Below are 12,307 nucleotides of genomic sequence, written 5' to 3'. Positions count from 1 at the left end.
ATATCACATTATTTTCATACGAGAAACTGTGACAGTTCTGCTATCGAGCTATTTAATCGTGAACTAAAATAAATATGAGTATCGCCAGCCCTGTCAGCAAACATCTGGCCATAACAGTGGCTTAACAGAAGTGTTAACAGCAACATTGAATTTATTCAATGCACAGAATAAATTCGAAGAACAATCAATACAAGATTTAAGAATGCCAAGACAAAAATTGTAAATTTTCAATACTAAAGCAATTATGTGAATACATTCAACAAATTCAAAACGAAAGCAATTACGACAGGAAACCGATAACAGGAGTGCGGCTGTCAATGCATACGCCAATTGATAACGCTATCGAAGCGTCGCCAGCTGTGCAGTCAACAAAAGCAGTGCAATTGCCAAATATTGTTGTTGTAAACGGCTGCTGCCCAAGTTCAGGTCAACGTGCTGAGTATACGAAATTTTGTGCTGGTCCAGAAGCGCCGCTTAGCCAGGGATGCTGTTGTCAACGTCAGCTGTGCTACTTTGAGTGTGTGTGCTAGACAGAGAGAGAGAGAGGGAGAGAGCGCGACAGAGAAGCAAAGCTGCCTAGTGAAGAGTGGAGAGAAGGTATGTACATCTTCCACATAACATAAACGTGCGGCACCTGCCAGTACATGCAATGCCCGCGCCCTTGCCCTCGCCCTGGCCCTGGCCCTTCCTTTCTTCTTCAACGTTTTCGTCTTAGCCGTTTTCGCTGCTTATTTATTGAATTATTAAACGTGCAACTACAGTTATTATAAGGTGTGCCCGCCCGCCTATTAGATGCCCGCATTTGGACACGGCTTGAGGCAAGCCATTTTTATAATTAAATCAAATTGTGTGTGTGTGTGTGTGTGTGTGTGTGTGTGTGTGTGTGCGTGTGCGTGTGCGAAGTGTGTGTTGCGCTGTCAGCCTTCAGTTTTTCCAGAGAACACAAACGCTTATTGTCATTAAATACGTTTAATAGCCGCAATTTGATATAAACAAACGCATAATATCTCAATTACAATTGCCAACAGCTGTCGCCGCACACAAGCCCAGAATTAGCAACGTCGCCAGTTGCCCATTGTGAACGCATCGCTTCCAGTTAGGCATTAAGCATGCGCTTTAATAGATCGGAGCTGGCTAGCTTGGCGACCAATTCATCAACCAGATTCGACAAGGAGGGTCTGCTGATTATAACTGAGCGCCAGGAGGGCATTTTCTGGCGCACCGATGGTGAGTGCAAGCGCGTCTTAATTAACAATTACCCCCCCCCCCACACACACACACACGCACATACCACATGTTTATTTTTGGCTACACTTGCGGGTTCCTTGTCCATTTATTACTTTTGTTTTATGCTTATCACCCACACACACACAGACACCAACACTCAACACACCCACACTCAACACACCCACACTCAACACACTGAAACTTCCCACCATAGATCAGTCGCTATTCCACGCTCTTCACCCCACTCACCTCCACCTCCACCTCCACCTCCACCTTCACCACCACCTTTTTGCTTATGCACTTTTGCCATTTCTCTCTTGCGCTCCTGCGCCTCCAAATACAGTTAAGCTGGAATGCTGGTGCAAGCTGCGCGGGAATTTGCTGTTCTATCTGAAGGACAAGAATCCAAAATCCTCGGTCGCTGGCGTACTGGTGCTGCAGGACTGTCGCCCACGCATACACCATGAGCAGCCCGAGCTGGAGGGCTACGTGTTTGATCTAGGTAAGCTGCAGCATGCGTTACGTAGCGTAAGTTGCACAACTAATCACAGACAAGATTTGCATTGTAGACTTTAAGGACAGCCCCTCGCAACGCATCGTGACGCACAGTGCAGCGGATCGTCTTGACTGGGTGCGCAGCATCGAGGCGTGCTCCCATCAACAGATCGACCTGCAAATCAAACAGCTGGAGGAACAGATTGCGGCGGCCACAGCGGCCAAGCGGACGGCAGCCGCCGCCATCGGCATCGGCATCGGGACCGGTACCGGCACAGTCATGGGCAATCGCATTGATCAGGGTCTGCCGTTGCCAACTAACATGTTTCCCGACTCCTGGCCGGCGTCGGCGTCAAGCGCAACGGCAGAGGCGCCCTTTGAAGGTGATCTAATACAGTTCTAAGCTGGACTCCAATGTTGGAAATTGTTTGTTTGTTTCTTTGAAATATTTTTGTTTCTTTTTTGGCTGCCCGTCAACTAACAACGAATAATCCAAAGAAATTAGCCATGGTTAAAGTTTCAACTATTTAGTTTGTAATCAAATTTCTTCAATTCTTATACCTCATTTCCAATACTCTATGCACAGTTGCACACGCCCTAATCAACACACACACACACACAAATCTAAAACTTGTTGTGTAGTTAACCAACACTATTCCACATCTACCCTACATATGCATCAATATTTATACATATATATTTAGTTCCTAGTAGGCTGTTATGTAATCACGATCAAACGAAACCAAAGATTGCAGAAAATATGATATAATGACACTTGCTGAAAGTCGTATAACTGTTTAAGTTGAAAGAGGATTAGTCCAACAGCAAGGCCTTAAGCTTAATTATAGGTTTCAAGCCAAACTTTCTTTAGTATTTGATTTACGTTTTTAATCTTGAATAACAGTTTCAGTTGTTTAGTTGAATTAGGTAAATGGATTAAAGTTAAAACGAAATAGTTTACAAGTCAAAAAAATCCATGCCTTACAAAAGCTTAAAGCTTTTTCCCAGCTTAGCTGATGCGAATTTAAGTGAAACGAATTCAAATGAGATCTCAAAAGAAACCCAATTATTTTAAGCTGGACTTATTTTTTTTTACTATATTGTTTAAAGAGCATATTTAACATTCGCTGAAAGTAAGAGAACTGAAAGCTTAAATTATAAATAATTGAAATACAAAACAAATGTAGAACAAAGCTCAGCCATAGTAAAGCGAGGCGGAAGATAGATGAGCTTTAAGCTTAAAGCTTGATTAATTGGATTAAATCAGTGTTGAGCCATTTGAAGCAAGTGTCATTAGAGCATATTTGGTTTGGCCCTATTATGAATTTATAGATTGTAAGCAAGATATTAGACGGTCAATTTGCCCGATTGAGCTAATTTCTTCTTTTTTTCATTTGAGAAAAAAAAAAATATATATATATATATAATATATATATATATATAGACAGAGCGAGAGAGAGAAATGAATTTTATTCGAAGAATAAACTTTATTTTGTTTATAAAAATGTAATCAATTGATTTGTTGTTCTTATTTTACGTAGAGCATAGAATTTGCATTTGTGTTAGATGCCACAACTAAATCGCTTTAATTTCCATACAAACCATTCTGTTACTGTTCGTGTTGCAGATCTGGAGCTCTCCGAGCTGCCCATCTGCGAGACGGCAATCTCCTGTGATAATCTGCCGTTGGACAGCTTCGGAAGACCGCCCAATCCGCGTGTCATCTGCTCGGTGCTGCAGCCTGGCGAGGATTGCCTCTGGCGGCAGCACGCGCGCACCGAGCTGCTGGAGCGGGAACGTGCACCGAATTTTTTGTGCACCATGCGCTTCCTGCGCAGCGCCGGCTTCAAGGCATCCACACGCCTGCGGTTCAGCGTGCACGATGTGCGGGAGCGCGTCTCGCTGACCTCGCTGCCCCTGGGCCATGCCGAGGTGGCGCTGGGCGTTATACAGGATGCGACCCGGCTGCGCTTGCCGTTGAGCTCGCCGCGCGGTGAATGCGGCTTCATAACGCTTGCCTCCTGGGCGCCGGAGGCTGCCAACGAATTGAACCCGGCCAGCGGCCCGGAAAGGACAACGAATGGACTGACGCAGCCAACGCCGCCGCGCTCCAGCACACAGTTCTTTCAGCCGGCCACGGATAGCAGCAGCAGCAGCAAAACCACGCGGCAAAAGGGTGAGTTAGTATTTAATGGATCCGGCAGATGTTTTCTCAAGTTTTACTCTGCTTTAGGACATCGGCGTACTCAGTCGCTGCCACCGAAGCTGGGCGTGCGCCTGTTTGTGCCCCAGCAGTGCGGAGTGGGGCGCGTTTGCGTCAATCCCTGCCAGCACTCGTATCGTCTGCACTCGTCGCTGGGCGCGGACATCAGTGTGCTGGAGACGTTGCTGGAGTCGCGTCTGTGCTGCGCGGTGCCGCAGCAGCTGCTCTCCATTTGGATACAGCGCGAGAAGGAGCTGCTGCAGGAAATCTCCGGCATGGGCGAGCTGAGCGGCGAGTGGCGCTGGCGTCAAATGAATCTGCTCGAGGAGCATCTGCGCCTGCTCAAGGATTACTCGCAGGCCAAGCAGAACATCCAGCAGCTGATGCGCGACGGCGTTCACTACAAACGCTCCGCGGCCAAAACGGACGAGGCCCTCGAGTTTCTGCCCGTCAATCTGCACGTTCAGCGCATGTGGGCCCAAAATGATGCACTGCAGCGCCGCGGCGTCCTCGACATTGTCACCGTCGGCGCCTTTACGCGCCACGATGCCAAGGGTCGCAAGTGCGGCGGCCTCATCAAGTGAGTAGCCGTTTGCGCTTATCATTAGCCAGAATCTTCTAACTAGTTGGTTCGCATCACAGTTCGAACCAGCTTCCATGCTTTTGGGCTCGGTTCGTACACCTGGTTCTACACCCTGACCAACCCAGGTTGTGCTTAAACGTTGGCTTCTCGCATAATTTCGAACCTTTTCTTCTTAGTTTACAATTTCCCGTTCTCCCTCAAAGGGTTTTTATTTGTTCCGCTCCCGAACCGGTTCAAATGCCAGCAGATGCTAGGAAATGCCGAGTAGATAAATAAAAATATATGTTGATATTAAATTATGCATAGAAGAGAACAGAGAGGCAAATAAAGCTAGAATGAGAGAGAGAGAGAAAGGGAGATGCTAACAGAAAGATAGGAATTAAAAAATCAAATTATTTCACCGATAAGTGCGGAAAATGTGTGAGAAAGACTTTTTTTAAAAAAAAAAAAAAACCATATTCACGGACCAAAAATGTGTGGAAAACTAAAGCTTTACCGGGCAATAAAAGGACCCTCATCTTGAAAGATTCGAAATTATAGTGGAAGCTAAGACAGGGTTTCGAAATATGGTATTTCACCCATAAGGGTGGAAAATGTGTGAGAAATCGTTGAAACTGGATACTTCTTTAAAAAAAATGTCTCTAATTTTGATCTTGAATTTGTGAATCGATAAGAAATTGTCTGAGATGCGTTAAACGAAAATCTTTCTTACATTTCATGTTCTCTTTTCCCCTGTGACAGGCTGCTGCAGGAGAGCAAATCCTGGAAGCTGGAGCAGAGCAACGCGTGCAAAGTGCAGGCAGCCAACGATGCTGTCCAGGCCACAAAGCAGCTGCGCAAGGAGATTGTCGAGCTAATGTCCCAGCTGCTGCAGCTGGCGAGCCGGCGCAGTGCCCGGGACATGATGCCGCTGTGCAACGAGATGGTGGGCAAGACGCGAACGCTGCTCAACATCTGGGAGCCGAGCATTGTGGAGGAGGCGGTGACCTTCATTGAGCGTCATCGCATTATCGAGGAGCCGGACAATGTGCTCATGGAGCCCATGTCGCCGTTTCGCAAGATCACCCAACAGCTGAGTGCACTAGAGCTAAAATCACCGGAACTGGAGGATTTCGCTACGCCCGTGGTGGCGCCACCGGATCTGTGGCCACGTGGCCAGCCGCTGATGCGCTCCAACAGCTGGCATCCGAGCAACTCGTCGCCCTCCAGCTCGCTGGACATCAATGCCATTGACACGCTACAGCATGTGGTCAAATGCTACAATGCGCATCTGCGCAGCCTCGAGCAGCACCAGGCCGTGCCGCCCCAGGAGCCACAATGCAGTGAGCTGCAGGCCGAGGCCACATATCAATCGCTGCCACCCAGCTGGCAGGGCGTGCCCACAGAGTCGGCGACAGCGCTGCCGCCTCTGCAGCTAATCGATCTGGATGAACGAGCGCAGGCAACACAGCCGCCGGCTGGCTTCCTGGACACCAAGCTGATGAGCTCCTCGCCGTCGGCGAACTACTATCGGCCCACCGAGGAGCCGGAGCCACTTGATCTAACCCAGCTAAATATTGAGGCGAGCGTCATGTGTCTGGTCAGCAAGCTGAAGTTCTTTTGTGGCCGTTGCGACAGTCCTGCCATCCGGTTGCGGCATCCCAAGGTGCCGCTAAAGCGCGAGGGCTTCACGGTGGCGCCCCAGCAGGCGCCCGACGTGATAGCCGCGCCCACGGCTGCACCGTCGCAGCAGCTGAACCTCGATCTGGCACCTGCACCTGCCACAGCATCCGCACCGGCAGCGGCAACCAAGAAGGGCAACAAATTCACCGACGGCCTGGATCTCTCGCTGACCACCGACTGGGTGGGTGAGCTGCGTCCCAGCATGCGCAAGCTACGCCATGCCATGGATCGTCTGCTGAAAACGGCCCGGCTCATGCACTCCGTGCAGCGTTTGCAGCAGGATGTGCGCTGCAATCGCGTCCAGGCGAGCATCATGTACCGACGGGACGTATGCTTCTCGCAGGCGGTAAGAATCCATGCCAAAAGACAAGGCTACAAACATCATCAAGTCTTATTTCGAAACGGGGATATACATTTGTACTTTGTGTGCAATCTAGAGAGAAGGGTTATGTTCGGCACGCCGAAGATTTAATACCCTTGCAGACCCAATCTTTGGGGGAGCTATCGATAAATGTTTCGTTTACGTTAACGAAACTTTTATCTGCCCATGGCATACAGACGTTAGTTCCTGATCCACTATTATATATACTTTTCTGATAAAAACTTCAATAATAGTATTTGATTAATATGGACATGGACATTGCTCTGATCCCGCACAGTTGACGGCTTTGGTCTGCGCCCTGATGCTCCGGCTGTGGGGCAGAGAGCTGGATAGCGCCTATTTGTCGCTGCTGCGCGAACTCGGCCCGCTGGCATACTTTGAGGGTCTGCTATCGCTGTACGGCTCCGAGACGGATATGTGGAGCGACATGTGCATAGCCATTGAGGATTTGTCGGCGGTTAGCTTTACGCTGGTGCTGGCGGCGCAGGGCGAGTTGACGCCCATGCCGCGCATAACGGGCTCGCGACAGGCACTGGAGGTGCTGCTGCCCGTGCCGGAGCACGTGCTGCCCACCACAACAATTAGCTTTAAAATCACGCCCGTCTTCTTCAACATTGGCATCAATGAGAAGGCGACCCTGGGCCAGACGCGCGAACAGCATCGCTCCAATCTGGACAATTACGTGCGGCTGAGCCAGTACTTCAGTCGCTACCGCAAGCTGGGGCTGAATGCGACAGGCGCAGCGGATGCCAGCTCATCGGAATGGGAGTCGCTGCAATCGCTGCTCGGCTATATGGAGCAACAGCTGCGCGCCAACGTCTCCAAAAACGTAAAGATACTGCATTTGGCCGAGGATGCCTGTCGTCTGATGGGTGGACTGCGCTTTACGTCCTGTAAGAGCGCTAAGGATCGCACCGGCATGGCCGTCACCCTGGAGCAATGCCGTGTCCTGGTGCGTGAATTCCAGCTGCCGGCTAAACATGTGCCCTTCGCACTGAGCACCATGCGCAGGTTGTATACGCTATCCAAATCCTGTCCAGCCTTTTTCTTAACTAATCGTCTTCTTTCGTCTTTCAGCGAGGGCACGCGCATAGATAATGTCTACAAGAATATTGGCAAATACAAGTATGCCTTCAACCTGCCTCAGGTGATTATGCTGCCGGCCATGTATAGGCCACCAGTGGGCGCCTATGGCAAAGCCCAGACCTAGGCCCCAAAGAGTTTTCGGTTGCAAATTGTTTTTAGGCTAAGTCAAAGCAGGTGACCCCGAGTACTTATGAGAAACATTTATGACATATATATATATATAAACTGTGCCAAAAAATCAAACAAACAAGTTAATCAACTCTTGCAAAATGCAAGCAAAAAACAAAACTAACAAACTAATTAAATTAGAGAGAGAGAGAGAGGGAGAGCGCGGGAAATACGAGTAGAAGGAAGAGCCTTCGCCTTTGAGCGAGGCGTTTGTTAAACGCATTAAACAATTCCATAGAGAATATACATATATATATATATGTATATATATATATATAGGGTAAGCTTTCCTCTATTTATGTACGTATTTATTTAAACTATTATGTAATTTATAAACACGCTTCACTCGGCATGTTACTTGTGGCAGCGCAACGTGTACTTCATTGATTCAATTCCGTGTACTTCCAGCAAAAGAAATGAACTTGTTAATCAAAATAAAATATAAAAAGCAACAAAATAATTAGCTGTGCATTTGGTGGACTTGGTAGGGCTTAGTAATCCTGAACGCGTCCGGTGCCCAGTCGCCGTTTGCGTATTTCCGTTTTTAGCCAGGACGGCACATCGCGTATGGGATGGGCATTGGGGAAGCGCAGCGGCTGCTCTGGTCCCTCGAATGGATGGGTTTGCGACAGCTTGCGCTGTAGGTACTCCTTGTTTAACTGCTTGCTATCACGATGCTTGTCCATGTACAGATTGAATGGCTGCCTGAGCGGGAAGAATTTCTGATCCGCTAGATATGGCTTCGGATAGTCGTACTCGTACACCGGTTCCTTAAGTTCTGCAAAAGACACCGCATAGGGGTTCAAATCCAAAGCAATTGCCAATTGGCTGACCAACTTACGCAAAACATTGTGATAGAACTGTGTGAGGGACTCGTCCCAGTTGGTCTGGTAGAAGGCCAGTCCCGCCGGTGTCAGCTCATCCTGGTGCTGGCGATAAAAGTCCAGTGTGCTAAAGGTGCGCTTCTCCAGATTGTTGTAGTCCGTTGCAGCCAGTTTGTGTGCGCTGAAATCTAGGCGGGATTGCTGCTTGTACAGCACAAACACCATGCGCTGATAGCCCACGCCCCTGGGCGGAAAGGGCGGCAGATAGTCGGCCAGAATCTCGCCCTCGCCTACCTTGCCATTTGGTATGTTGGCGCTATTATAAACATGTGCATATTATAGACTGAGCAACAAGAAAAGCTGCGCTTTTGGAAACGTACATAAACCAGTGCAGGCACTCGGCTCCGGGATTGGTGTAGTGTGCATCGGGATTTGTGGCCAGCAGGGTCCAGTAGCTGTCACCCTGCGCCGATTTGGACGTTATCGGATCCAGCTGTCCGTCGAAGATGACCAAAGGCGATTTGGCCACCTCTGCGGGCTTAAGCACATTGCCATTGTACACGGGACTAAAGGTGTCGGCATTCAGCTCATAGCGTATGCTCAGCGGCACGCGTGGCACAAAGTAGGCGCTGCCAAACAGATGCTCGAAGATGCCATAGTGATCGGCCAGTAGGCGCAGATCATGCTGGCCCGTTGTCTGCACATAAGTCTCCTGCACCTTGTCCAAATCGATCAGCACTGTAAACGCAACAAGGTCGGGATGTTAGAGATTGGTCAAGCAATTACATGGATACTTACATTTATTGCTGCGCGCCAGCTGCTCCAGCTCCTTGTTGGCACGCTGTGCCTTTAGATGCTCCAGACGCGTCTTTAACTGTGCCGATCGCGATGGCTTCAGCTGCGGAAATCCAATGTTGACGCGCGCCGCGACTTCCGGATCGCTGACGTTTTCATCTGTTGCCCCAATAGTCAGTTAGCAGGTGGGCGCTGTGGTTACATCAATTGCACTTACCTCGCAGCCGTTGCTCGAGCGTTCGTGCCACACCGGGCGGCTTGCCACGCAGCGTGTGCCCCTGTCGCGTGCTCAGATTGAGCAGCAGCAGCGCTGTGGTCTGTGTGCCGCACAAGCCGCCATTTACGCCGGTTTTCATTAATAAATTACGAAAAGACATGGTGTTTTATAAGCAGGCGGCCCCTCGCGTTTTCGTCAACTGCTCAGCTGTTGGCGGCCGATAGGCGATAGATAGATAGCTGCTCGCCACCAGTGTTGAGAAGTTTCTGCTTTGGTTTGTACTTTTTTGCGTGATCTGGCAGCTCTATCAGACTTCAATGGCGTTCGTTAATTTCAATTTTATTTGAATTGCACTAAGCAAGAAATCGCTGAACGATATTATTAATAAGTATCGCTAGCAAATATAAATACACAGATTGCAAAACATATTCTTGCAGACTTTAAGGTTTTCATAGAAGTGCACGAAAAATAGAAATTATGCCAAGTACCTATCATTGTTGGTTTTGTTATATCGTATTACCACACCGCCGCCAGCTCCCACCTTTTCAACTAATGAATGTACATTAAGCTGGCATTCTTTGTTGTTTACTTTATATTATTGATGTACTATTGTAGCCCATATTATATTTCCAATTGGTATTTACCTCCATTTCCGGTTTAGCTATAACTTTGTACATCTGCGTAATTTCATTAGGTACTGTTTTTCCCCATCAAATGATCTGAAAAGAAGAGACGACGCTTTTTAAAGTAAACAGCTATTTATGTCATCATATAGATGGGTCAACCGACAAACAGAAATAAAGTGTGTTAATCGATTGTATATAAATACTTTTGCAGTCAGAGATTCCTCTGGTAACGTAATAGCCGCTTCTAACGGGGAAAAATTGCGCAACACTGTTTATGGGTGCCGGTGACGAGCCTCCTACACACACGCACACCGCTATGTTTTCCATACATATACATATGTATATTAGTGGGCGTTGTTATACGAACACAGGCACAGCAAACCAGTTTGCATGCGCGCCGTATAACAGTTGGTGCTGCCGCTGCCGCTGTCGCCGTAGCCGTCGCTGCCGCTGCCGCCGCAGCGGCCGTTGTCGCGTCGGCGCTCGAAAAGGACAAACTCAAGGGCAATCCATTGCTCAGGCCGTACAAAGGGCCGTCTGACAGGAGTGCCGCACTCTAGGTGAATGTAAAATTAAAGCGAATTTCTTAAATCATATGCATGCTTTATAGGAATGCAATATAAAACAATACAATGTCGTTAATGTGGATGGATGGGTTCAACCAATTGATGCGATTACACAAGCGGCATTGCCACATACGTCATGCCGCCATCCAATGTCCTTTCACCTAGTTTTGAGAGTGTGACGTTTGTGAGCTGCCCACGCCGACAAAAACGCCCACACACACGCGGCACAAGCTCGCTCCCAACCTTGCGCTCGCTCTCCCGCTCTCTGCAGCTCTCTCTCTCATCTCTCATGTCATGACTGTTTGAGGTTATGTCAAGGCGTTTTAATAATATTAAAACATTTCGGTTTGTTTCCATTGCAAAACGGCAAAGTCAATGTCAATTGCCTTGCGGATGCTTATTCGTAGTTATTTGTTGTCATTCGCTTTTCTTTCCTCGTATCGCCTAAGTCGGCAGCTTCTCGAGCCCCCCCCCCTCCCACTCCCCCCCCCCCCCCCCCCCCTGCACGGCATTTGTGTGGTTTTTGTAAAAATTTCCACTGCGCACGCACCGTAACCGGAATCAGTTCTAGCCGGTTAGCTTCAGTTGTCCGCCCGTTCCTGCGTCCCGAGCTATTGCTGTTGCCGTAGCTGTTGTTGTTGTTGTCGTAACGGGGCTAGGTTGACATCCATCAGCCGGATGAGGCCAGGTAGCTATTGATTGGGCAGGGCATCATTTTCGGTATACTTTGGGCTTCTATTGCCGGGCTCAAAATTCAAGTTCTTAAAAAAGAATTCGCTAGAAATGATATGTATGTATTATACTAGCCAGAAAATCGCGATATGTGCATTTTTTGCCATATTTTCACTTCCCGTTCGCCCACCTGCCGCACTCACAGAGTCGATTAAGTTGCTGATAACTGATAAGCACACGTCCGGGCACTTGAACATATGCCCATTTGGGCAATCAATCAGCCTATATATGTATATATGGTATACACACATGTACATATACATGTATAGATCGTACTATAGCACTAGTCAAGTGCTCTAGATATACATATACATACCTCATGTACACAGATATACACATTGATATTTATATGGAAGCATCAGATAAAGATCTGAGTGTTATTTTTACCTCGTATAGTATTCCAGCCCCATTGAGCGCTATTTCAAGTGGCGATTATCGCTCAGAAAACATGAATTAATTTGCCCAGGCAGTGCCATCACCCCGCAAGTTCCCTGAACCTCCCGTCCTTATCACAATAGCAATCCGACGAGCGCACGATTTTTGCACTTTCACTTTCACTTTCAGCCACCGCTGGGTAATTGACAGCGATTACATCAAATTGAGTCGAATGCATTTACATTTTTAGCAGTTGCCCCCACATAGTCTAAACTATTGCAATATGAATGCCCACAGATTAGTAACTAGCATTACGTGAGCTGGGTAGGATGCCCAATCTGACAATCCTCGCTGGTTAAAGTTTTT

At 48.1% G+C, this 12,307-nt stretch overlaps 2 protein-coding genes across 3 annotated transcripts; one reads left to right on the top strand and one right to left on the bottom strand.

Annotated features, from left to right (window-relative positions):
• Positions 1-160: 160 nt before the first annotated feature.
• Positions 161-7,780, top strand: LOC115767820 (inositol polyphosphate-4-phosphatase type I A). Of its 2 annotated transcripts, XM_030712157.1 has the most exons (9): positions 161-597; positions 1,029-1,227; positions 1,571-1,729; positions 1,797-2,105; positions 3,350-3,898; positions 3,956-4,505; positions 5,250-6,516; positions 6,830-7,563; positions 7,630-7,780. In XM_030712157.1, exons 2-9 carry the CDS (start codon positions 1,110-1,112, stop codon positions 7,760-7,762), a joined length of 3,819 nt encoding a protein of 1,272 aa, XP_030568017.1. In that variant the 5' UTR covers positions 161-597; positions 1,029-1,109; the 3' UTR covers positions 7,763-7,780. The 2 variants fall into 2 exon arrangements, with proteins under 2 accessions (XP_030568017.1, XP_030568019.1); XM_030712159.1 differs by lacking the exon at positions 7,630-7,780 and having other exon boundaries at positions 162-597; positions 6,786-6,868.
• Positions 7,781-7,792: 12 nt separating this feature from the next.
• Positions 7,793-9,854, bottom strand: LOC115767821 (39S ribosomal protein L38, mitochondrial). The gene is made up of 5 exons (XM_030712160.1): positions 9,643-9,854; positions 9,429-9,584; positions 9,011-9,368; positions 8,648-8,946; positions 7,793-8,584 (listed from the first exon to the last, which is right to left on the bottom strand). Exons 1-5 carry the CDS (start codon positions 9,800-9,802, stop codon positions 8,298-8,300), a joined length of 1,260 nt encoding a protein of 419 aa, XP_030568020.1. The 5' UTR covers positions 9,803-9,854; the 3' UTR covers positions 7,793-8,297.
• Between the last annotated feature and the right edge of the window lie 2,453 nt (positions 9,855-12,307).

This window comes from Drosophila novamexicana, unplaced genomic scaffold (genome assembly GCF_003285875.2).
Source record: "Drosophila novamexicana strain 15010-1031.04,08,12 unplaced genomic scaffold, DnovRS2.1 tig00001466-arrow-arrow-pilon, whole genome shotgun sequence".
NCBI lineage: Eukaryota > Metazoa > Arthropoda > Insecta > Diptera > Drosophilidae > Drosophila > Drosophila novamexicana.
This window is presented reverse-complemented; position numbering and strand designations above follow the sequence as displayed.

Coding starts and splice junctions, on each gene's coding strand:
- LOC115767821 (XM_030712160.1), bottom strand. CDS start 9,802: ATGTCTTTTCGTAATTTATTAATGAAAACCGGCGTAAATGGCGGCTTG. Junction 9,369..9,428: donor GCTGGCGCGCAGCAATAAAT/GTAAGTATCCAT, acceptor TTGCGTTTACAG/TGCTGATCGATTTGGACAAG. Junction 8,585..8,647: donor GTTCTATCACAATGTTTTGC/GTAAGTTGGTCA, acceptor TGTCTTTTGCAG/AACTTAAGGAACCGGTGTAC.
- LOC115767820 (XM_030712157.1), top strand. CDS start 1,110: ATGCGCTTTAATAGATCGGAGCTGGCTAGCTTGGCGACCAATTCATCA. Junction 1,228..1,570: donor CATTTTCTGGCGCACCGATG/GTGAGTGCAAGC, acceptor CTCCAAATACAG/TTAAGCTGGAATGCTGGTGC. Junction 1,730..1,796: donor GGGCTACGTGTTTGATCTAG/GTAAGCTGCAGC, acceptor TTTGCATTGTAG/ACTTTAAGGACAGCCCCTCG.